The 24,349-nt window shown below is 44.5% G+C and overlaps 1 protein-coding gene across 3 annotated transcripts; it reads right to left on the reverse strand.

Annotated features, from left to right (window-relative positions):
* Nucleotides 1-612: 612 nt before the first annotated feature.
* Nucleotides 613-12,491, reverse strand: RHOF (ras homolog family member F, filopodia associated). Of its 3 annotated transcripts, none has more exons than XM_064168873.1 (5): nt 12,210-12,491; nt 11,990-12,077; nt 4,670-4,779; nt 3,796-3,930; nt 613-1,640 (listed from the first exon to the last, which is right to left on the reverse strand). In XM_064168873.1, exons 1-5 carry the CDS (start codon nt 12,372-12,374, stop codon nt 1,476-1,478), a joined length of 663 nt encoding a protein of 220 aa, XP_064024943.1. In that variant the 5' UTR covers nt 12,375-12,491; the 3' UTR covers nt 613-1,475. The 3 variants fall into 3 exon arrangements, with proteins under 3 accessions (XP_064024943.1, XP_064024945.1, XP_064024944.1); XM_064168875.1 differs by lacking the exon at nt 613-1,640 and adding an exon at nt 1,771-2,589; XM_064168874.1 differs by lacking the exon at nt 613-1,640 and adding an exon at nt 1,771-2,972 and having other exon boundaries at nt 12,210-12,490.
* Between the last annotated feature and the right edge of the window lie 11,858 nt (nt 12,492-24,349).

Here is a 24,349-nt window from a genome sequence, read left to right on the forward strand (position 1 = left end):
GACAAATGTCTTCTTGAAAAAGGTCTGCATGGTTCTTCAAGCTTTTTCTGTAGTTGAAGACGTGCACAAACTTGTAGTATTTTTTTTTTCCATTTTAAGCTCAGAGAGATTCACAAACCTTAACTAAATCAAAACCAAATTAGGGGGAGAAAGATAACTAAGATCTCAAGGCTGATGATCTCTATCCTGCATGTTACATGATAATGATGACAGTTTTTCACCAGCTGGTCATGGTGTCAGCAGAGGACAGAGTTGCATGAAATCTGATGTAGAGCTACCTCGCTCTGCATGCAATGTTTTGTCTAACAGCAGAGTCCTGGCATGCACAGTCTAAACGTTTTGGTCAAAGCTTGGCTTGTTACCACTACACAAGTCCTGTGTTCTCCCTTGGGATGGGCTGTCCTTTGCCTTCTACAGAAAGCTTCCAGCGACACCTGTACTGCAGAAACTTCTCACAGGTTTGATCTATGATGGCTACAAACTAGTGATTGCTCCTCAACTCTGAGATCTCACTGCCTGGGATGCACACAAGCACCAGGATATTGGAGGCAGATGTACTAGGTTGTGCAGTGGGAACAGCCATTATTCTCCAACAGACAACTGACACCTTCATCACAAAAGGAAGAACTTTAATGTATAACAACAGAGACTTTCAACAGTTAATGAACACAAGTATTTCCCCTAGCATGCACCAAGATCTGCATCTGTTATGTAATAAATAACCTATGCAAGTTCATCATAAAACTGACTTTACATTACACATAGCTGCTTGGAGTACTTCTAGCTTTTGAGAATTGTAAGGGAAATATTTACCTTGCCATTCCATTTCTGAGGAACAACTGATGGATTTCCATTGATACCACTTCTGTTCCAGCAGCTGGCCTTGCAAGGGGACCTCTAAAGGTGCAGCTCTCCAAAGGTGGCACAGAGGCAGTGGCTGACATTCTGTGGGCGGCTTGTAGCTAACTCCTTCCGCTGCCACCAAGTAAATGAATATGAAAATGTTAAGACAGAACTTTAATTTCTGTCACTTCAAAGGTGCTTGGTAAGCTGCACAGACATTACTTCCAAATGACATGGCTTTTCTGCTTGTAAAATACAGTAAATTGTAGCTATAACATGCCACAATTACTTTGCAGAGTAATTAATTTAAGTCATTATTTGCAGATGCTATTTGTTGCAATTTAAACAGTGAGTCCAAAACTCAACTTGTGGTTGGTTGCTGCTAGGAGCAAAAGCCAGATGGGCAAAGGCAGACAGCTTCAGTTAACTGTGATAAAGAGAACCTTGAAAACTGTGAGAGCAGTGCAATAAAAGTGCAAAACCACTAAAAATAATTAACATTTTAAAATAAAAATTGTTCTAGGAATACAAACGTGTAATAATAATAAAAAAAAAAGCTCTTTAAAGTTCTACTGTTTTTAACATCTGAATAGCTTGGCTGTTGTGCAGTCAGTGCTCTCTTGCAGCCCAGATCATAGCAAGGAGCATGCTCTCTGTTTCTTCTGGCGCTTGGCCTTTCTCATGGCGTTCAGGGCGATGGTTGTGGCTTCTTTAAAGACATTTTCTATGTTTTCACGACACTTTGCTGAGCATTCCAGATAAATTTCTGCGTTGATCTGCCGACAAGCTGCTTCGCCCTGGAAAGAAAACCAGAAGGTAAGGAAAGATGTGAGCCCAGTGTGCAAGGGAAGATGAGATGGGAGAGAAAGGGAACTGTTTCGTACATCTTTGTATCATGAGTTCAGGAATAAAGCTGCCTCCCAGTACTAGAATGTAAATAGCACTGGTAATAAACTGAAGTACTCTTCAATCAATTAGGTTGTCTTCCCTGATGATGATCTAGAGCCTGGCCTAACAGTTCAGTGTATTAGAGACTTAAAATGCAGACTGCTGATAGCATTAAGGTATTCTCAATATTCAGTTCCTTTAAAAGAAACACTGAGATAGATACTGAGGATACGATGTCTACATGGTCTTATTTTTTGAGGCCTGACCTTAACTATTATGTGATGTCACCTTTAGTAATGATTGTCACATGCAAGAGCAGAACTGGGACCAACGCCTTGCCTTGGTTTGCTGGTGCACATAGAGGAACCTCAGCTTTTGCTCTGGAGCATCCCAAGGGCCAAGCGTCCTCATACACACAAATGCGTGCCTGTACTTCTCAAGCTCACCCAAACGCATGCAATGTGGACAGACCAGAACCTAAAACCCTGGCATGCAATCCTGGTTGTGTGAAATCACTACAGACACAACAGGGTGATTTCTTACTTTGCTTGTCATGCTTTTATTGTCACTGCAGAGTCAGCCCCCAGTTTGGAATGCTTGTGAGCCTTGGAGTATGACTTCCAGGTCTGCAACCCACAGCTCACGAACTCTGCATTTATTCATTGTGAGTCCTGGGAGTGGGACCACTTGGAGCACTCAGGCTTCTACAGGGGGATTTTTCTTCAGCATATTTATGTGAAGTTTGTCTCCTTCCAGTTGTTTGCAAGCTGCAGTGCTGGTAGATACTGTTCAGCTCCTCTGTGCCTGGCATTGGAAGCATCATGTCGTGTGACTCAAGATGCCATCAGCTGTAAAAGACTGAGGTAGTGTATATTTAAGAGTAGAAAACACAGGTGGGAGGGCTCACATAGGAGACAGTTTGTGCATCACGTGGCCATGTAATTTAATTGCATGAGGCCTCAGCAGACTCATCAAAAGTGTCTGTTGCCTGCCCTGAACCTCATGTGTGACGGTGACAAAGGGAATTAATGCAAACGAGGGACAATCTGCAGCTGTTCACAAAGCTCTAGGACAGGCACCTCATCCTGTGCCCGAGGGAGTCAAGCTGAAAGTCCCAGCGTGCTTTAGTGGTGATGCAGTTGCAATTCCTTCTCATGCTGTTTAGAAAAAGCAGTGATTCATCCAAGGTCTTGATGCACTTAACCTTGTTCCCCAGACTTGTGTCTCCAACAGTTGGAAAGCTGAGATGAGAGGAGAAGGATGGCTTTGTAGTTAAAAAAAAAAAGGGAGACCAGAGCAGAAACATCTCTTGTGACATGGGACAAGCTGTTCCATCACTGACTTTCTCCTCTGCCTAGGACAGCTATGCTGGTGTTGTAACACTAGTTCTCAGTCTCACTGCTTCCTAACACTCAAATTGAAAGCACTTCACAGAACGTGTAGATTTTTTGGTATGATTACTTTGGAGACTTCAAAGAAAAGTCTCTCATGTTAGAGAGGCCTTGCAGATGTTCTTGCTATTGTCCTTGAAAGGACTTATTTTCAAATAGTTTGCAAACCACATTTTTTCCAGTACAGTCACTATTTTTAATCCTGTAACGTGTATCCTACCACTTTCAGGCTTTATCATGATCCTGATCAAAATGCCAGTGAAAGGAACACTGTGTGCTAATAAAAATTATGAAGGGAGTCCAAACAACTAGTTGAGGTTTACTAATTTCTAATAGTAAATAACCTAGCTGTGAAAGGAAACAAGAATGAGATCTAATGAGTGTAGAAGGAAGAGCTAGTAGTGTTCTGTCAGACAGCCCAACACAGGTAAAATGCTCTTTAAATTTCTTCACATTGGTACTAAAAAAAGGAGGGGATTTGGCCTCTTCCAAAGAGCACTTACAGAAACCCCTGTTAGTGTTGACTGTCGATAATTTCTTTATCTGGGCACCATGCTCACCTAATTTTGGAGTACTGGTGATTGTGATCGTGCTCATAAGGAACAATGCCACTCAAGTAAGTATGCTTTGTCTCTTTCAAAGAAGAAACCACTTTAAATGCAGTTGTGTTTACCTGGTTGTAAGTAACAGGCTCCTGCTTGGAAGTCCTGAGCTTGCGCAGCTGCTCTTTGTCTTTCCTCAGGTCTGTCTTGCAGCCGATCAGTATGACCGGGACACCTCGGCAGAAGTGATTCACTTCGGGATACCACTGAGGGTACAAAAACAACACTTTCACATCTAGCTTTTTTTTTAAATTCTGAAATTAAAACAATAAAGCCAAGGAACAGATGCACCACTTAATATATGCTGCAATTTCAGAGATTTGACAGTTGATAATCTAGTGGTAGGAGCCCAATGTGCACTATTCACACTACAGAAATATGCAGAAGTCCTACCCGAAGTCAGCTCTTTATGAAAACATAGCTGGCAGCTGTCTCTATGCCAAAGCACCGATTTAGCACCTGTTTAAATTCAGGAGAGCTCTTCAAAAGTCACAATTAAGAGCAGGATTTGGACAGAGTCTTGCTTTGTTTTGCTGGTGCTCTGTACAGGAATGCTAACTTCTGTTTTGGAGCAGTACAGACATGTGGCTGGTCACAGCTCTCCCCTCCAGTTAAATATATGCATGATGGAAGCAGACTTGGATCTCAAATGCATGTGTGTGCTGGTGGCTGTCTGACATCACTACAGATAAAGCAGCTGGTGTTTCATCTCTTTTAGTGTTCCAAAGAGCCAACCCCAGTTCTGAACACTGAGGAGCTGTGGAGAGGTGAGCTCCAGGTCTGAGGTCTGTGACCTACAGCTCAGCACATGAGGAACAATCTGAGCACCTACATGCCCAGTGTACATGACACTAAAAGCATCATCTTTTTTAAGCTGACATCTTGCCATGTATCAGGCATAGGTAATTCATTTAAAAGGCTGAAGCAATTAAGGAAGCCTCTTACCTTGGCTACTACATTCTCATAGCTAGTAGGGTTCATGACATCGTAACAAATCAACACGACGTTTGTGTTCTGATAGGAAAGGGGGCGCAGGCGATCGTAGTCCTCCTGCCCTGGAACACAGAGAATGCTTTGGATCAAAGAAAGCTCTGTCCTTAACAAGGAGTATGGTGGCAACACAAAGACACATATCTGAGATCAAGAACAAGGGTACCATAGTTGTACTGACTGCAAATCTTCCATATTTAGCATCAGAACTGTTTAGACTGGAAAAGCCCTTTAAGATCACTGACTCCAACCATTAACCTAATATCATCAAGTCTACAATTGGTAAAATGTCTTCTCTTAAATGCAGAAGATTCTTCTTCCCTGACAAAACTGATGCTTTAGAGTATAAAACATGTCCTTGGCAAGTGTTAATAAAAAGCCTGCTCTGTCCACCTGCTAAGTACTCAGAAACAGCTCCAATCACTGACTGCTGCTCACAAGCAAAATCAGCAAGAAGAATCTGACCATTATTGATTAAAACATTTGCAGTTTGACAGTTGCTCCATTCTCCCAAACACATTTACACATATGATGCAGTGAGGAGTGGGAACACTCTATTTGCTAGACACAATGCTGAAGTAAAAATCTTAGTGATAATCTTGCTTTTCCCAGCCCAGTGAGCTGAGAGGAAGCAGCGCCGAGCAGACCATGCAGCACACACATGGTTTTACAAGACACGAGCCAGGCTTAACTGCTCTCTGGAACAGGACTACACAGCAATCTTGGGCATGCAGCTGGATTCTGGAAATGCAGGGGATTTGTCACACTTCTGCTTAGGGATATTCTAGCATGTGATCTGACAAAAGGAAGCTAATTTGCTTCAGACCTGTACTGTTCCCCCTGCTGTACATCTGACTTTACAGTAATCACCACGCTTGGGGGCTGAAGGTGTCTTGCTTTGAGAGGCTAAGTTCAATTACCAGATATAGTTGGCGGTTTAGGAAAAAAGCCAATCCTTCTCATCTGAGGTTTTTTTTTCCCTGAGACTTAGGAAGAAACTGTGATTTAAGCACTCTGTAGGAGATCTACCTGCCACCTGCCTCTGATACAAAAAAAATCCAAAATGAGAACTGGGAATTCCATTCCTTCCTATCATCACCACAATGTACACACAGCCCAGAAACTGCCCTACAGGGAAGTCACACATCTCAAATCTTTGTACTGCTACCTCAAGTGAAGGGATGCTGAAAATTTCAGTGTGCTTCCACTTTGTACCATTATTCCTCCCCTGGCACCTGACTCAGTCCCAGTCACACTCATCACTAGCCAATATGCTTGTCTCTAGCTGCAGTATGAAGAACTACAGATTCCAGAAAGCAAGTAATTTTGCAGTGTTTTGCTCCTCTCCTCAATTTAAATGATAGATTGAGTTACAGGCTATTACCAGGCAATACCTATTGGACAAGCCATTACTCAGTTTGCCCAAGATGTTTGTAAAGCAGGAATCTTAGGCTTGGACCACTCTGCATTTGAGCTCCTGTGAGAGCAGCAGGCTCCATGGGCAGAACAAAGAAGGCTTGATCCCTCAAGGTTTAATCCAGAAATAATAGACAATTGACAAAATTATGTATGTTGTATGAGCACTAAGACTGTGCTGCTTAGCCCTTCTTATTCTCCCAAATCCACATACTTGTTTGCAACCAATTTACCATTTTGCTGCTGAGCTAATCCTCTAAATTCATTAAACACATCAAGTGCCAATATTTTTTCCTCCTAATTTCCTCTAAAGTGATGTGCTGCTGTGCATGATTTTTCACTGTTCAAGTTCATGGATCTGAACTTCTACCAATGTAGATTGTAAAATCAAAATGTTCTCCAAGTTGTTACTGGCAATTTGTGAGGCTGACAGGATGACTGTCACCTTAGAAGAAACACATTTATTTGTTTGGAGTGGGAACACAGAGATAAATTCATACTCTCTTGGCTGGGATAGCAGAAGAGGTGTCTTCAGTAATGGGATAAATATGCTGCATTGCAAGTCCAAAGCTACAGACATGCCCCAGTGAACTGAACTTTCATTTTCCAAAGCTGCTGTGCAGTTGTGTTGTGTTTAACAAACGGAGAATATAAATGCAGGAGAAAATGCTGCTGTACAAAATGCAGCTTCGTATTTTAAATTCCATCTTTGAATGTTCTGTATTTGGAATTTGAAACACCAAGCACAGAACGAGGTATGGAGCAGAGACCACAGCAGGAAGGTTAGATGGTAATTGCTTAAGTTGCATTACAGTCACATGATTGCAGTGCTCACTTGGAAGGAGAAGAAGCAATTTAAGAACTCAGATGCAGTTCTTCAGTTGCTGAAGGTGTAATGGACCCAGATAAAACTGTGTCTAAACACTGACATCTCTCTGACTGAAAACCATCCCTTTCACCCCCTGTCCTTAAGTGCTGCTGCCAAAGAAGGCCTGGAAGACATTTTCTCTGTAAAGCTGCTCAGTCTGGTCAAGAGCTAATTTGTCACAGATTAAAGTCTTCTACTACAAGAGTTTTAAAATGAAGGAACAGAGCTGAATCTAAGCAGTAAGTGAATGTATATGTACAGCCCCCAAGTGTGCTTCCCCAAGCACAGGTAGCTTTTTTTCTTAGCCCAGGTAACAAAAGCATGCTGTGGAACAAGTGGTTAAATACATGCTTATGTATGAACACATCTGTGGCTCTGCTATCCTCAACTTATCGTAGCACCAGAGACCCTGTTTTGATGTTTGCTTCTTTTAAAGAAAGAGCTGAATTCACTTAATTCTTCACAAATATCACATTCTGCATGCCTCTGTGACATGCTGCAGAACCCACATCACTGCAGTGGAGTGGAAACTCAGGTGGTAGTTGAGGATGAACAGAAGAAGTGAAACCACAGGTCTTAGTCTGCCATGCACATTCACACTGTCTGCTTTTCCTCACCCCTTTGCCAATCCACCAGCAAAGAAAGTGCCCACCTGTGCAATGCTCAGTCTGTAAGGGAGCTCAGTACCCACTGCCACTGGCAGGAGAGGGCAGTCAAGACTTGCCAGCCTAGGACTTCACCAGTACATGCTGTCCTAACACACTGCAGTGCTGTCCATGGCCACTAACCACAGGTGCAAGAGGAAGAATGTTGTATCCCGGAGCAACCTGCCCCAGGCCAGCTGACCACTTTTCTGTGTCCAGTCACGTGTTGTCTGTAACCATAGAAACATTTTGGTTGGAAAAGATCTTTAAGTCTTTTCATCAAGTCAAACCATTCTCCCACCGTACCAAGTCTGGGCTTAAACCATGTCCCTCAGCACCACATCTCTGCAGCATCTTAAACACCTGCAGAGGTGAGGATTCAGCCACATCCCTGGGGAGCCTGTTCCAGTGTCCACATGTGTGAGTTAGGATTGGCATGGAGCTGTGCAATGGAGAGGAACACAGAAACACACCCAATTGTCTTGGATCTGTTACTCTGCATGCTCCAGGGGAATTCCATGGTTGTTAGCATGCCAGCTATGCTTTTTCATTACCCAGTTTAAAAAGAATAAATAAATTGGGAAACAGACATTCTTGGCAGGAATAACACCGGTAAAGAAGGCCACTTGAGGTGAGGGCACACTTCAGTTAAAAAGCTGGGGGGGGGCAAACTGTTGTCTTCCTCAAGCACTCCCTCTCAAAGTTAAGAAAAAAATTTGGTTTTGCATCTCCTGGCTTTTAAAACATGCCTGAAGGCCTCAAACTGCCATGCATCTGTCATTACAGTCCTGAACAGCTCCACTGGAGGCCCCGCATGTGCTTCCTGCCAGTCAGAGCCAGTGCCCGCAACGATGAGGCATGACTTCCTCCCCAGCCTGCCTCAGCCCAGCACCACTCTTTCTTTCCTTTGCTCTGAGCAAAGCCCTGTGCTGCACAGCAGCAGAAACTGAGCCCTGCGTCTGAAGGGCAGCTAAAGCATCAATGCTGCTCCCTCAGTATGTTAAAAATGACAGTTATTTACCCCTCGCTGCCCTTGCCTCTATGCAGCACAGCAAGAAATGGAAACCTTTAATTGAGCAAGCAGCTGCAAAGCCTGTTTGCAGGCGAGACAAGTGATATTACAAAGCCTTTACGCATTGCATATGCATACCACCAACTTCCTGCAACAGCAAGAGGTGTCTCTGATGAGGAAGGCAGAGAAGTATAGTACAAAATTCTCACCCAAAAAAATGTCACATTTATTTTAGACTTAACTTAATTTGTTACCAAAACTCTTGACAAGAAAAGAATACCTTCTCTAGCTCAAAATATTTGATTCTCAGGCACTTTATTTGCGTCCTTCAGTAAGGACAAGCTCAAAGTCTCAAGCTGCACAGGATTTGACAATACAAAGACTCCTTCTAACTTTAAACAGCCCATGGAGTAGAACCTCTCCTTTACCTTCCCATGGTGCTGAAGTTCACACAGCTCAATGAGTTGCTTTTAACAAGATACTAAAAATATCAAAGCCCTTTCCGCAGTGAGTGCATCAAGAAGATCTAGTGATCCTTTTTAGAAGAACAGTTTTGCCTTCTCCTCCTCTACACTGCTATATGGCACTTAACTGAAGCTCCTCACCTCCAAAATGGTTTTGCAGCTTTTTGATCCCATTTATGATAATGTGAATGGTTTAAGAACCATTCAGATCAAGAAGCAAAACACAAGCACAAAGCTGCCGTAGGATTTTAGAGAAGACCAAGACCAGCTCAAACACTTCAGTATGTTAGGAGATGATTCACACAACATGGCTGATATGCTGTACTGCTAAACCACTCTACTTCCAGTAGTAACTTGTATGCTTAGTTTGTAAGCTGCAATTGCAGCTCTACACCCACTGCAGAGCATCATTACCCAGCTGAGAGGAATGTAATGAGCTGCTGCTGTGTGATGTGACAGAAGCAAGTCAACACAGTGAAACACTCATCCCAAAACTGCACTTCCCATGCTGCATTCACACAGCAGAGGTACAGGAGCTCTCTCATCTACTGAACTTTGTTCTTTTACTGTAGTATCTGAATTTAGAGGACAGGACACAACTCTGAGTCCTAGTCTAACCCTTAAGAAACTCACCATCAGTTTTGTATTATTAAAAACAGGATGAGATTGAAATATGTACTCAAGTGACTTCTTCCTCTAGCATAACTTCCAGCTTTACAATGAGAAGCTGCTTAAATTACAGAGTATGACACAGATCTGTAACATCAATCTGTGTAAGCAACTCTGAAACAGAACTAAACCTCAGATCTTTTTCCCTCTCAAGCAAATGCCTTAACCAAGGTGGCAGTACCCTCCCTTTTTTTGCACCCGATAATCTTCACAGTATCACAGTATCACCAGGGTTGGAAGAGACCTCACAGATCATCAAGTCCAACCCTTTACCACAGAGCTCAAGGCCAGACCATGGCACCAAGTGCCACGTCCAATCCTGCCTTGAACAGCTCCAGGGACGGCGACTCCACCACCTCCCCGGGCAGCCCATTCCAGTGTCCAATGACTCTCTCAGGGAAGAACTTTCTCCTCACCTCCAGCCTAAATCTCCCCTGGCACAGCCTGAGGCTGTGTCCTCTCGTTCTGGCGCTGGCCACCCGAGAGAAGAGAGCAACCTCCTCCTGGCCACAACCACCATTCAGGTAGTTGATGCACTTGACGCAAAGTGAAAGCAGTTTAACAGGAAAGGAGGAGACCAAGTGTCAGCAGCCTCTCGCAACTTGTAGGCCGGTGGCCACGGCACTGTTTTGGGAGGTAACACATCTTGGCTTTCAAGATGTCCAGGTGAGAGGTGGAAAGTAATTGCTCTTTGACGACAAAGAGCTCTGCCAACTAGAAAACAATGGTGTCTCCACATCCCAAAGTGTCTTAGGAGACACAAAATAGGCTTCACTGAGCTCTTTAGTGGAGCTGTGCTTTGGTCCAGGACAGTACTTAAAGCTGTGAACTAAACCTGCTGAAGTTATGCACCTCAATCAAGTAAACAGGGTTAAACTGGGGACAAACCCTTCAGCAGGGCCTGTTGCAACACGACAGGGAGGGGAAAGCATTAAAATAAAAGATGGGAAATTTACACTAAAATTTTCACCATAAGGGTAGTAAAACACTGGCACAAGTTGCCCAGAGAGGTGTTAGGTGCCCCATCCCTGGAATCATTCCAGGTAGGGTTGGACGTAGCTCTGAGTAACCTGATCTAGTTGAACATATCCCTGCTCACTTTAGGGGGTTTAGACTAAACGACCTTGAAAGGTCCCTTCTAACCCAAAACATTTGATGATTCTCTGATAAGACATCAACACTGGGTTCAGCAAACACTATGCAGGCTGCTGGCAGCTGCAGGTCTTGCGCAGAGCTGAGCAAACTCCATGACGCAAGGTGCTGGGCACTTAGGTCTCCAAGAGTTCTGTGCTGCAATACTGAACCTGCCCTACCGACTGCTGATTTTGGATCCAGCCCACACCCCTTAAAACCATATTAATAATTAATATGGACCACATGTGGTTCTTGTTTGTCTTGGTGTAAATTTGGAGCTCTAGAGTGCTGAAACAGAGTGCCTGTCAATTTTAGGGTTCACTTAGGAACGCAGCTGGATAGCAGAGCCCAGGAATGAAGTTAAACAGAAACCATTTCACAAGTTTCTGAAATTAACCCAAACAAACTACCAACATTTCCAAGTAATTTTACTACGAGGGCCTTTTTATCCTGAACACAAATCAGCCTTTTTCTCCTTCACTACTCGATCACACATGGCAGGAGATTAAAATATTTGCCTGGTTGATTGTATTATGCTCTGCATCTGGGAACTAGGCTTTAATACCTCCAGATATGTTTGCTATTTGATGTGATTTTTTTAATAAACTGGGTTGTTAAGATAATGAATGAGTCCATGGCTAGAACTGCCATTAGAGAGGGACTCTTTTTTGCTGGAGGGCACATTTATGCACGCAACAGGTAACGGTTGTTGATTTGTTCCTACTGTAACAGTCTAAACTATGTTATATTAAGGTATGACAGTAGAAAAGCAATTTGAAAGCACATCCAGCTTTAAAATCTTTGAGTATCGGTTTGGTTTGACACGGTGAAACCTGCTGGAACAGAAACGGGGGCACGTTCACAGGAGCAGCATTTTCCAGAGGTAAAAGCAGTTTTTGCTTATTTGCTGGCGATTTTGAAACTCCAGGAGCTGGCTTTGGGCTCAGTCTCAGGCCGATGGCCCAGCAGCCACACAGGAAAGTCCTCTGACAGCCTCATGTTGTTGGGATTGGCAAGAAATAGAAAGGTTGCTGTGCCGATGTTAAGGATGATGTGAAAACCCCTTACCTGCGGTGTCGTACAGATTGAGGGTGACCTCCTTTTTGCCCACCGCAATGCTGGTTGTGTACTTCTCGAAGACGGAGGGCGCATATTGCTGCAAAGGGAGGAGAAGCAGCTCTAGGCAGGGATCAGCAGCTCAGAGCCAGCACCGCCCGCTCTGCCTGGCCCTCCCCAGCCTCTTTGCGCCCCTGCTAGCCCAGGCCCGACAGCGTCCGAGCCCGCTCACCTCGGGGAAGGAGCCCTTGGCGTACACCATCAGCAGCGACGTCTTCCCGCAGCCGCCATCCCCTACGATCACGACCTTTACCTCCTTTTTCCCCGACGGGGCGGCCGCGCTGCCTCGGGAGTCCCTCGCCGCGCCCTCGGGCACGGCCCCGTTGGCCGCCTCCATGGACGGGTGTGGAGCAGAACTCGGGGCCGGGCAGGGCTCAGCGCCGCCGGGATGCGGCTTCCCCTCAGGCGCCTTCGGGCGCCCCGGGGCGGGCAGGCGCCGCCCGCGCCCCGCCGGGGATTGGCCGCCCTGCGGGCGCCGGCGCCTCAGGTGCCTTAGGGCCCCGCCCGGAGGCTCGCTGCCGCCATGCCCCCGGGGCGCTCGACGGTAGCTGTTCTCGGAGTCTCTCTCCCTTGGCCCCTCAGCGGTCTTCAGCCTCCGTGGTGTCGGTTCTTCACGGGTGTGCAGCTGCTCAGGTCAGCCCGCGGCGCTGAGGTGAACACAACCTCAGTGCGCACCGCGGGACCTCCCTCGGGCCTTCTCCCCCACGCCCCACAGCGGCTGCTCTCCCCTGCCCTCCCGCTGAGCCTCCAAGGCCTCCATCTGCCTGCACCCGGTCCCGTCTGTATCCACCTGCCATATTAGCCACGCTTGGCTGCTCACCCCTGTCCTGTAGCCGTGGCAGCAGCGTCCTCCCTTCTCAGTCCACGTTTTGTCCCCGAAGGCGCCCCTTTGGGCCTCGGGTGCCCTGTTGGGTCACCCCAGGTCCAGCTGAGGGCTCGGTCTTCCAGCCCAACCTCAGTGTCTGCAGCAGCAGGTGCCAGTCCCACAGGGACGCGTGTGCAGCAGGCACCATGCCAGCCCTCGTCGGGGGAGGCAGAGATCCTGAGGTACCCCCTAAAATGTGTTAGCAATGGGAGCAGTGGGCACTTGCTGCTTGTGTTCTGATATATTTATTGCTTGAATAGAACCAACAGGTGTGCTCGTGGCTTACCCAGTCCCAGCCATTTAAGGTGAGCCGTGATGAAAATTAACCAGAATTTTGTATTTTGATTGCAGAGATGTGGTGGCCTCAAGCACCCACCTGGCATTGTTTTGTACCATGGAAGACGGAGGGTCACAATAGCTGGATACATTTGGCTTTGATGTACAGAGCAGAGGAGTGTTGCTGTGTTCGTGACAGATCTGTTCAGGTACCTATCACAGTATCATCAGGGTTGGAAGAGACCTCACAGATCACAAAGTCCAACCCTTTACCACAGAGCTCAAGGCTAGACCATGGCACCAAGTGCCACGTCCAGTCCTGCCTTGAACAGCTCCAGGGACGGCGACTCCACCACCTCCCCGGGCAGCCCATTCCAGTGTCCAATGACTCTCTCAGGGAAGAACTTTCTCCTCACCTCCAGCCTAAATTTCCCCTGGCACAGCCTGAGGCTGTGTCCTCTCGTTCTGGCGCTGGCCACCTGAGAGAAGAGAGCAACCTCCTCCTGGCCACAATCACCCCTCAGGTAGTTGTAGACAGCAATAAGGTCACCCCTGAGCCTCCTCTTCTCCAGGCTAACCAATCCCAGCTCCCTCAGCCTCTCCTCGTAGGGCTTGTGCTCGAGGCCTCTCACCAGCCTTGTCGCCCTACCATCATTCTGCACAAAAAATGCCATTTCTTTCCTAAACGGGATTATCAGTGTGCTCCATTGCCAGTGAACCCCATCAGTTCTTCAGAAATCAAAACTGACGCCAGAATATTTGAAATACCACTTATGGGAACAGCAAAAAAAAGCCCACAAACACACAAAAAGCCAACAACCCCAAGGGCATGCTTGAGGGTAGCCAGATCATTTAATTCAACTAAGAAAAAAATAATAATCAACGACTCAAGCAGGGGGTTGCATTTTCTCTTGCACGGTTGTGTCACTAGATGGCCTTCCAGACCTAATGCAAACACGACCGTGCTCTGCATTTCCGTCCACGAAGAGACTGCTTTGTGCAAAGCAAACAAAAAGCTAGCTAAGGGTATTTTGGTGATGGGGAGGGATGTGTAATTGCCCGACAAAGTGTATTATAATAATAGCAACAACAATAATATTAGTAATAGAGCAGCCAAATTCAAACCTATTTAAAGTTAACCATTTTACTGAGGAAAAAGTTGATGCAAGCATGTAGAATACACAAGCTATCAAAAAGATGCTTTATGAATCACAATCTTATATATCTTATCTAGAACACAGCAAGAGCTTTCAGCCGCTGTCAGCTGTAATGGCTGAGGGCAGTCAGTATCATCAGGAATGAACAGTCCAGGAAAGAATTATTTTACCCTGAAATTATTTAATTGGACCTGGATCAAAAATAGCATCACACTATGTGTGATACCACTGGCAGATAGACTTTGTGGTCTTCCTGTAACCAATTACTGCATCTGATTTTGGTGCGTTTTTTTTTTTTCCAAGGCAGTTATTGCCATAGAAGTTTTTGGGGGGCTGAAAGTATTTTGTGGGTCTTTTTTAGGGCTTTGGTGTTGGTGGTTTTTTTTTTCCCAAGCCTCACATAACAATCTTTACAATTCTCACAGCCTTGTCTCCTTTTAATGGCTAGGGAAACTTTTTGGATTTGTAACTCTTTAGATATGGGGCAAAACAATATAAATTAAGTAGATTACTAAATCAGCTATAAAGACTCCAAAGATTGTATTTAGGCAATGGATATGTTACTTGTAGTGAGTCAACTTGGTACTGACAAAACATAACATTTCAGTGTCTCAGTTATTTATTGTTAATTACTATGTTTAGGGTGCTTTGGAATCTCAAGTCCTGTGCAAATCTAACTGTTTTGCTGACTCTGAGAAAGTATAATGTGGAATTGTACCACTGATTCAAATGCAAGAAGATCCAGCCCTCTGTTAGTAAAATGCAAATCTAGTAATTATTAATTGCAAATGTCTTTTTACTTCTGTTTTGGCTTGTAGATAGACTTTGGCACAAATTCTTTTTCATCAAAAGCTTACACATCCTCAGCTTGAGAGTCAGTAAGTGTGCAGAGGTCTACAGTGAGTGTACCAAAATCAATACTTTAATGGGTAATGGTGGATGTCTATTCTGATCTTGTTACCAATTTGTTGCTTCATGCTTGGCAAGGAAAATAATAGGATGGAATAAAAATTTGTCTAGGAAAACTGTTGGAAGTTTAGGATTTTCAAAAGATGCTTTAACACTTTTGATAGTATTTATGAGTGAGTCAGGTTAGTTGTGAAGACACCCACAACTGACTTGCCAATAGGTTTAATAATGAAGCTATGCTTTTTTAACAATACAGAGTGATGAAATAAGTTGGTATTTCCATTTCTTAAAATACCAAACCTGAGGAAAAGTGTTTGCAGCCTCCTGGATGGATCTGGTGTGATGGAAGATTTATTAGGTATTGGAACAGGCTGCCCAAGGAGGTGGTGGAGGCAGTGTCCTGTAGATGTCCAAGAAATGTGTGGACATGGCACTTCAGAACATGGTTTAATGGCCATGATGGTCTTAGGTTGACAGTTGGACTTGATGGTCTTAGAGGTCTTTTCCAACCAAAACAATTCTATGATTCTATAAAAACCTCAAGGCATATCCTCAAGTGGACCTTCTAAGGCAACACCACCAACAACATATTTGTGCTGCCTCTTTGTCCCCTGGGATATGCTTGAAGTCAAGCAAACTGAGATCTAATAGTATTAAAAGCCCGTGAGTTTTGTGACTACAGAGTCAAATGTGGGAGGAGAGGCATAACTATAAATATCCCTGCTCACAAAATGCTGTTTTAAATAGTAAACAGATTAAAACAGATGAACAGATTTGACAAAATATTCTGGTTAGCTATGTTCTGTTTGGAGGAACTGTCAACACTATAAAAGTTCTAAGTTTCTAATCAGCTAATGTCTATGATAGTGCATGCCCTGAGGCTTACAAGCATGGCCTGCAGTAATATTTCTATGGAAAATCCAACTATTTTAGCTAATCAGCAAGGTCTCAGACTTCCTTGTAGCCACAACTGCAGAGAGGAATAACACAACCACACACCATCTGCTGTATATTCCTATTACTAGTTTATATGGCAATACAAACTAGACAAGGATGGGACTTGTTCTTCCTAAAAGTCCTTAGAACCACGTTTTTGTAATACACTTGAGAATTTTCTTCTTGATCATACAGAGCCCAGCTTTACAAAACTTAAACAGAAGGTTAACAATAAGAACAAGCATCCCCATTTATGTCAAAGGAAATATTCTTAAACTTTGTTAGGAATGTGCATAACAAGACAGAGCCTTAAATATTTATTTTTGAACGATACCAGTGATAGTAATTATTTGTGTTTGCAGCAATGAATCCCCACTACAACATGTACATATAGAGCAAGAGACAACATGCTGGAGAATTTACAACAGGAAAGGCAGAGCCTAAAGAGTGGGACTTACCATGTAAGTAGAGTGAATTTCCAATTCAGTTTCAGATGTTACACACAAGGGCAACAATTACTTACCATGTGTGTAGACCCTCAATGAAGAACAATTTCTGCTCTACAGAATTTAGTGTGAACTGACAGGGAAGGGGAAACTGTAATGTAGGAGAGCTGAAGTGTACCTTGCTCACACAAAGAAGTTATGGGCAACACTGTCAGTGTAAGGAGAGAAGCCTATGACAGAGAGGTTATGTACTCAAGGTAATTCAGTTTATTACAGAACAACTGCACAATTTTCTTTCACAGTTGTGTTTTAGCTCACAAACCCAGGCCTCTTTCAATTCACACACAATCCTGGAAATACCTCTTTTCAAAATCAAAGCTCTGTCTCTTTGACTTGCAGCAGCTTCTCAGTATCCCTTTCTGTAGCACTTCTTTCTGTTTCTCTTGCACACGCAGAGCTCCACCATCTGGTCCTCATGGCCTGATGTTTTACACACATGCCCCCACCCCAAAAATTCCCTTGGGCCACATGATTCACCATCTATTCAGACCTTGCCATGTGCCTGTTTTTTGTGTAGTAGCCTCTACTGATGTAAATCCCTTGTTTCATAAGGGCTGTCAATTGCCTTTTTCATTGAAGGCAAGGTGGCTGTGACACCTGCCAGTTTCTAAGATATTTAACCCAGTCTAAAACATTGCATTGTTGTTTGGCTGAGCAGGAACTATATATTTTTTTCCCAGTGGGAAGTGCTGCCAGAAAAGTATTAACTTTTTAGACTATTAAGTAATGTGGAAAAATATATTTCAATAAGAAAATTTCCTTTCTGGCCTTTTCATGCCTTAGGAATATAGTTCCTGTTTCACTTGGCTTAAGTAGCCCTGACACGAAATCAGTGCAGAAGTCTTTTAAGACACTCTACATAAAACCTGTCCAAATGCTACCAAAGAGTGCAGAGGGCTATGAAAGAAAACAGGGCAGCAGTCTGCAACAGGAGGTGTTAGCTGAATTGGATACACAGCTCAGCAAAATCAGGCAGTGAATATTTGGGCACTTTGATGTACTTTGGACATATTTTGTTCATAAACCACACACTGACTGCTACCTAGAGAGCATGAGTTTATAGGGTACACATACTGATGCTTGGGATATTTTCTTTAGTATGCTATAAATCAGGGGTGCAAGCCGCATGGGCCAAACTGGTGTACCTGATGTATGCGTGGCCAACGTGCCATGTTTTGTATCTCACCTTTCATTAGAAAGTGAGTCTTTGGGTTTGCAGTAGCAAGGGGGAAAACCTCTCCACTTTACTTAAAGAGTGTGTAAATCAAAAAGAGTGGTAATGCCTCAGCCTGATGCAGTAGATGCTGTGGGGCAGTGTGAGTTCTGAAGCCAAGTTCTGTTGTAAAAACTGGGTAGTAATATAAGGTTAAGATCATCCTATGTTTTTCTGGAACATCAAACACAATGACTGATTTCTTAAAAGCATGAAATGAACAAGCAAGTGTCTGCCAACATCACCATAACTCTGCCCCCACAGATCTGGGCTCTGTGTCTCCCAGATGTGCTGGCACAACTTCACTGAGTGATGGGGAGGCATTTGTCAGCACAGTCTGGCAGAGCTATTGCAGCGATTCTTGATCTTGTCCTCTACCTCTCTGCTGAGAAGTGAAGCTGGAGATTCGCCAGAGAGTGAGGGATTTGCAATGCCTTGTTTCAGACGAGATCTGCAGGTTGTGTTTGCATTGGTAACTGTGGTTGGTTTTACCATGGGAACAGCCAGAAGCAGTGGGTTCAGGAGGGATGTACAGGCTCACTTGTGGCTGAGAACACAAGGCTCTGCTACAGAGCTGTACAAAATAAATCAGCATCAGGTGCTGCCCTGCATCCAGATCTGCAGCAGAGGATAAATCCCATCAGGAAGTAATTTTGGGAAATACAGGGAAAAGAGCTTTTTGTGCAACACAATACATTTTCACTCAGTATCCAGCCCATCTCTTTAGCACACACCCCTCAAATCCCTCTGGTTCATGCATTCCTGTGTTTTGATTAACCAACACTCCACCTGACCCAGTGAGCACTGAGATGTTATTTCTTTCAAAATCAGAGCACTCTCTGTGGTATCTGCTTTCTTCAGAATGCTTCCCCCTTCTCCCATTCCCAAATTATGCAATTCCTGGTAGAGATGGATATTTTCATTTGATGTACTTGTTCCTTTAGAGACAAGGAAGAACTGGTATCGGTAAGGTTCTATATCAATTAGGATGACCACAGCTCCAGAGCAGGAGTTGCAATCAGCTTCTTTATCCCACAGCAGGAATAAACATGCAAGTAGGTGAGTTCAGGGTTCATGGCCAAATCTAGTTTACACTCTTTGCTTGATAGATTCCACTAAACCTGAAATGTGCTTTTTTTGTCAGGCTTTTGAGAAGCTCAACTTTGGCTTGCTCAATATGCTCTCCACTCGATGAGCTACAACACAGCCTGAACAAGCATGTGTTTTTCAGAGCCATTAGAAGAGCCAGGCTTTGATCCACAGTTCATTGCTACATTGGCTGTGTAACAGCTGTCACTCTTGCACCTGGCCCCGGCAGAGAGCTCTCAAACATTTTAGATGAGAATGTGGGGAAATTGAGAATATTCACAGGAGGAGAAAAAGAGATGGCAAAATAGGCAGCAAGAGTGTGGATGAGATAGGGGTAGACTTTTGCTGTGTAATGTATGGTACCAACATTAAAGGGCAGCTAATGCATGAAGTCTGCATCCTCTCCTCTGGTATTTCTGCATACTTCTTACAGGAAGGCAGCAACTGCAGGCTAAAGAGGTGATAAAATCCTCTGTTTATATCCCTACAGGAGACACCGTAATTTCTGCCTTGTTTTCAAGTGCTAGTTGTACAAGGAGAGCTAAGCAGGAAACACTTGCTCTGTCATCTAGCTTGGAAGAAATATGTGGGGACCGAGGTCTGGCAGGAGCCAGGGAGGTTTGTGTTTTGTCAGAGCATTGCTAGACAAAGGATGGGCCCAAAGTGAGTGTCTCTCAGAGCTGTGAGTAGCCATTAACCCAGCCAGAGCAAACCCTGCAAAGAAACACTGACACTCAGAGCAGGCTAATCAGTAACTCAAGGTGCTGGAAATAAACCCAGTTATAATTGTGTCATGTTTGCTTTAGAACTGTGAGTTTTGGCCTGTGCCACATTTGTGGGAGCTGGACAAGTTGACAGTGCAAAGTGGCCTGGCTGGAGGTCCTCGCTGAGGGCCACTGGGGCAGGTCAGGAATGTGTTTAAGCAATCATGATGGTGGTGTGGTCTGGTGCAAGCAGGCACGTAGAGGGCAGCAACCTGCCAGTGTTGCTCCAGCCCACGGGCCAGGGCCAAACGTGGACTGGCACGCCGCCCCGCGCGAGCCCCACACGGCTGTCCTCGATGGCATGTTTCCTCTGCACTTCTCCCTTCCTACACACGTCACCCTTCCTGACTCCCATCACAGCAACAGGCATGCTGTCAAGTTCCAGATTGTTTACACAGCAACTCTGCTTTCTTAAGGTGGGGAGATTTCCTGGGTAAAACCATTCTAACTAAACTGACATCTAATGCTAAAAATGGCCCTGTGTGAAAGGCAGCTGAATCTACTTGTAAAATGTCAGTGCCCCTGGCCTTTTAATGGTCTTAGAACTCTTAACAATAGTATAGACAGAGCCTGTTCAAAGACACGGGACTCAAGGCAAATGGAAGAATCAAGCAAATATAGCATCTCTCTGAATCAGGCACCTTGGACAAAAACCTTCCAAGTTCAAAACACATTTGGCAGTGTATTTGTCAAGTTTTTTATGAGCTTGAAATGCAAACACACACACTGATGCCAGAGCAAATCCTTCCACTGTAGATCTGGGTAGGCACCTCTATCTTCCTTTTAGGACTCAATTTTGGACTTAGACAAAAGTGTTCTCAGTCAACAGGCCTCCAAGCAAGCCAGGGCTGGTCACGCAGGGCAACAGCTGCAGTAGCTTGAATTCCTTTCCCCACCCTCCTACACAAATGTGCCCCTCAATCTCTTGTCTGGAGGAGCCAGAGAGAGGGACACAGAGCTCCCGTGCTCTCCAGCCAGCTCCACTGGCATTTCCTATTCCGCAGCCAATTGCATGTTAGGCACTGAGACCATGAGGTATCTTTTCATGTGGGCAGAAGAGTGGCGGCGCAACCAGAATCTCTTTTGGTCACGACATCACCGCAGATATTTGTGACACTTTTTTACCCTCCTTTATGCAGCCCGTCAGGCATTTGTGATAATTTACTGCCACAGGAACCATTTCCTGCACGCCTCTAGCAGCAAGTATTCCTGGACTGCTGGCAGGCATTGTGTAGGCAAAAGGAAGCACACTGTGCAGGGGAAGGTCTCAGGAAGTAAAGGGAACCCTGTTCTCCATCAGCAGCTCCCAGAGGAGAAAGAAGGAGGAAAGCAGTGGTGTCTTTGTGGATTTTGTAGAAACTAACTTCATGTAGGAATTAGACATCCATTCTATATCCTGCCCTCTTGAGGGTTAAAGCAAGGTGTCTGGAAAAGGTATTTTCATACTTACCTTGAAGAAACAAAAAAAGCTAAAGCCAGTATGAAACTAAATGAGAAACTAGGCAAAGATAAGAACAGAGCATGCAGGAATCAAGCCTTAACAAAAGGCAGGGGCTAAGCAGAAAGAAAACCGCAAATGGCAGGGGCTGAAATGTAAAACCTAGAGTTCACTGCCAAACATGAAAGCTGCTGTTGTATTCCACACCTCCTCTTCCTGGGTGTAGCTGTCTCCATAAGGTGAAAGGCAGTAATGAATCAAGCTCCTTCCCTCTCTTCCTGTATTTTCCATTCAATTATTCGCAGGCTGCATGAGTTCTGCTTTATTTCCTCTCTCCATATGCCACACTCTGCTCCTGGGGTTTTTTTATTCCAAACTGTGCGTTTGGCCTCTTTTCCATTTCTTTCTCCTCAGTGCGTGCCCCCCGCTCTGGTAAGATCTGCTGTCTTTGTAACCTCTGCTGTGCACATATGCTGGCTCTCCCTTTCCGGTCCCCCCTGCCACCCTGTTTCTGGGCCATCAAGTGTCCCTTCACTTTGCTACAGCATTTGTGCCAGGGGGGCCAGCAGCGAGCCAGAAAAGGCAAAAGTTCTGCTGTGGCTACTGCTCCCATTTTCATGCTGCCAGCTACTCTCCACCGATCAAGGGGAACCCATGTTGCTCCCGTGGTACACTTGATTGGTAGGAAGGCAAAGACGGCTCTGCAGCTGCCTAGCAACTGGGAGCTGCTGTTATGCAGCAGTGTAGCCAGGCAGTGGATAGCACAGCATTTACTAATTCTGCCCGTTCTGGCCCACTCATCTGAAACCTGCAGCTTAGTGGACCAGCTGGGGCACTCCCAACTGTCCTGTCAAAAAAATAAATCAAGATGTGGACCCTTAACTGCAGATTTGAGAGCAATGGCCACAATGTCAAGGGCAAAATGATCTTGGTCTCATGCAGTACATTCTTTCCATCACACCAGTCCAAAGAAACTGCTCCCATCTGTAAGCTAAACTCATTCCATTTGATCTTTTTTATTGCTTTTCTATCTGCAACATTTTATACTCCATCATTCCTGATCAGAATGTTCCCTTTTATGTGTTGCATTTGTTAAAAAGGTTCACGGGTCTCCAGCTACCATCACATTTAGACTGTTTAATGATAGGTGCCCAGATACACAAATAATTAAATGCATACATGTCCTTTTAGATTACTTATCTGTATTTTTGTTTCCTTCTGATGCAAGAGCTGAGTGCCCACATTCTGTAACTGGTTCATTCTTTTCATGCTTTGCCTTTTCTTTTTTGTTGTTATTCTCTTTTTTGTAAGACTGTACTGTTTAAGCCATGAAGCACTGAACTGAACTGCTCAGTAATTTGACAGCTTTAGAACGTTGATTAGAATCACCAACCCTATGGATTTATTTTATCATTGTTATAAGCCTGGAAGTATTCTAAAATCTGTGCATTCTGATGGGCTCACAGCATTTCAATAGCAACTGTATTTCAGTAGGCAGGAAGCAACAAAAAACATTCTGCAAGTCAGGTGTTGAAACAGCTTCTTTATTCCTTTATGGTTCAGGAATGATTAGATCTTTGAAAGCACTCACTACCCATCTTACTGAGGTGGCTTTATCACCATACTAACAGAAATGAAACAGATATAGTTTAGAAACAAACCAAAACACCTAGCCCTGGCAAATATCCAACATGTCCACCAAAAGGTGTATGGATCTTAAAGAAAGCAAACATTTGTTCCACCACTGGATATCACCACACATCTCTGCACTCAGGCAGCCCAATAATGCAGTGCACTGTGCAACTATGACACATTCCCTGTCATAGTTCAGTGCTTCCATGCCATGCATCTTCAGAACACACAGGTGGAATCTGTCAGTAGGTTGCTTATTTTGGCTGAGAAATTCCCTGGAGAGATTATCTACTGTTCTTAGGAAAAAATAAAAAACTTCATGGCAAAAAAATATGAGCAGGCAAACACTCTTCCATATTCCTACTCAATATTCCTTTGATATTCCTAGCCTAGTTTCCTAAAAATAAGTCTAACATGACTGTGTTGTTCTATGTAATTTTTTCCTCTCCTTCCTCCAATCTCAGTCAAATTTGGCAATGGCGAAAAAGTCCCAAACGTCTTGAACAGCTCAGTATGTGGCAGAGACACCTTCTTGGTACTGGGGAAAGGCATGCAGAACTCAGCCCTCACCTGGACCAAGGGGCAGCACTGCTGCCTGCCTGGGATCTGTGCATCTCCCAGCCAGTACATTATGCCTTGTTCAGCTGGACAGGGCAAGAAAGACCGGGAGAGAGAAAATATTTGTCAGAGGCTCTTCATGGTCACACATCCATGGGAGACAAAAGCTTCCTGAGTTTAGCTACTGAAAAGCTGTTTAAGGAAATTCAGTAGTAGATAGTAGCGCTAGTAGGAAGGTCTCCAAAGGGGCTGGTGTGCCATACTTCAACCTCTGTGACACATTTATGTGATTGCGAGTAGAATGTGAAAGCCAAAAAGTGCAAGGAAATGGATTAAAATCCACCCCACAAAATGGGTCTCAAAATGCAGCTGTAACCTAGAGTTATCTTTCTTCTATGGGTCCTGCAATTACCTGTTTTGGGCCCTACCTTACTTAGTGGCTAGGCTACATTACAGACACCAGAGCAGGCAAATGCTGCAGCATGCCTCCTGGCTCCCTTCCAGCTCCTAAACAGGGCTTCCTTCCCATGAAACTGGGGTGTGGTAAGAGGATGGTGTACATCTAGACCTCATCCTGACACAATATTGACATGGTTGAAGTGTACACACACATGGAACCAGGAAGGTCCTACAGTGAAGACAGAAGCAGTTATCTGGAATAAAATATAGAATCATTACCAATCAAGTCTGTAGGTGACACACAGCAGTAGCAGGAGGGGGTAAAGAACAAAAAAAGGCCATTGCAAGCAACAGTACTAAGGACTTGTCCATTTCAAGAGGGCCAAGTGTAAAGCTGTATGTGCAGAATGAAAAGCACAAACCCACAGTATGAGAATGCCATCTCAAGAGGAACATTTTAGTATTTTAGAATATATGAGAGTATTTTAGGAGCTGTGCTGGGAAACCATCTGAATGTAGGCTGGTGTAATCCCTGGATGCCTCACAGCAAAAGCTCAGCCAGGAGGGCTG

Source organism: Pogoniulus pusillus, chromosome 30 (assembly GCF_015220805.1).
Source record: "Pogoniulus pusillus isolate bPogPus1 chromosome 30, bPogPus1.pri, whole genome shotgun sequence".
Taxonomy (NCBI): domain Eukaryota; kingdom Metazoa; phylum Chordata; class Aves; order Piciformes; family Lybiidae; genus Pogoniulus; species Pogoniulus pusillus.

Bases quoted from the DNA above. Each gene is read 5' to 3' on its own strand.
- RHOF (XM_064168873.1), bottom strand. From the start codon at position 12,374: ATGGAGGCGGCCAACGGGGCCGTGCCCGAGGGCGCGGCGAGGGACTCC. The intron at 12,078-12,209 runs GTGAGCGGGCTC...CTCCCTTTGCAG, and splicing joins CCAAGGGCTCCTTCCCCGAG to CAATATGCGCCCTCCGTCTT. The intron at 4,780-11,989 runs GTAAGGGGTTTT...TCTGTGTTCCAG, and splicing joins CAATCTGTACGACACCGCAG to GGCAGGAGGACTACGATCGC.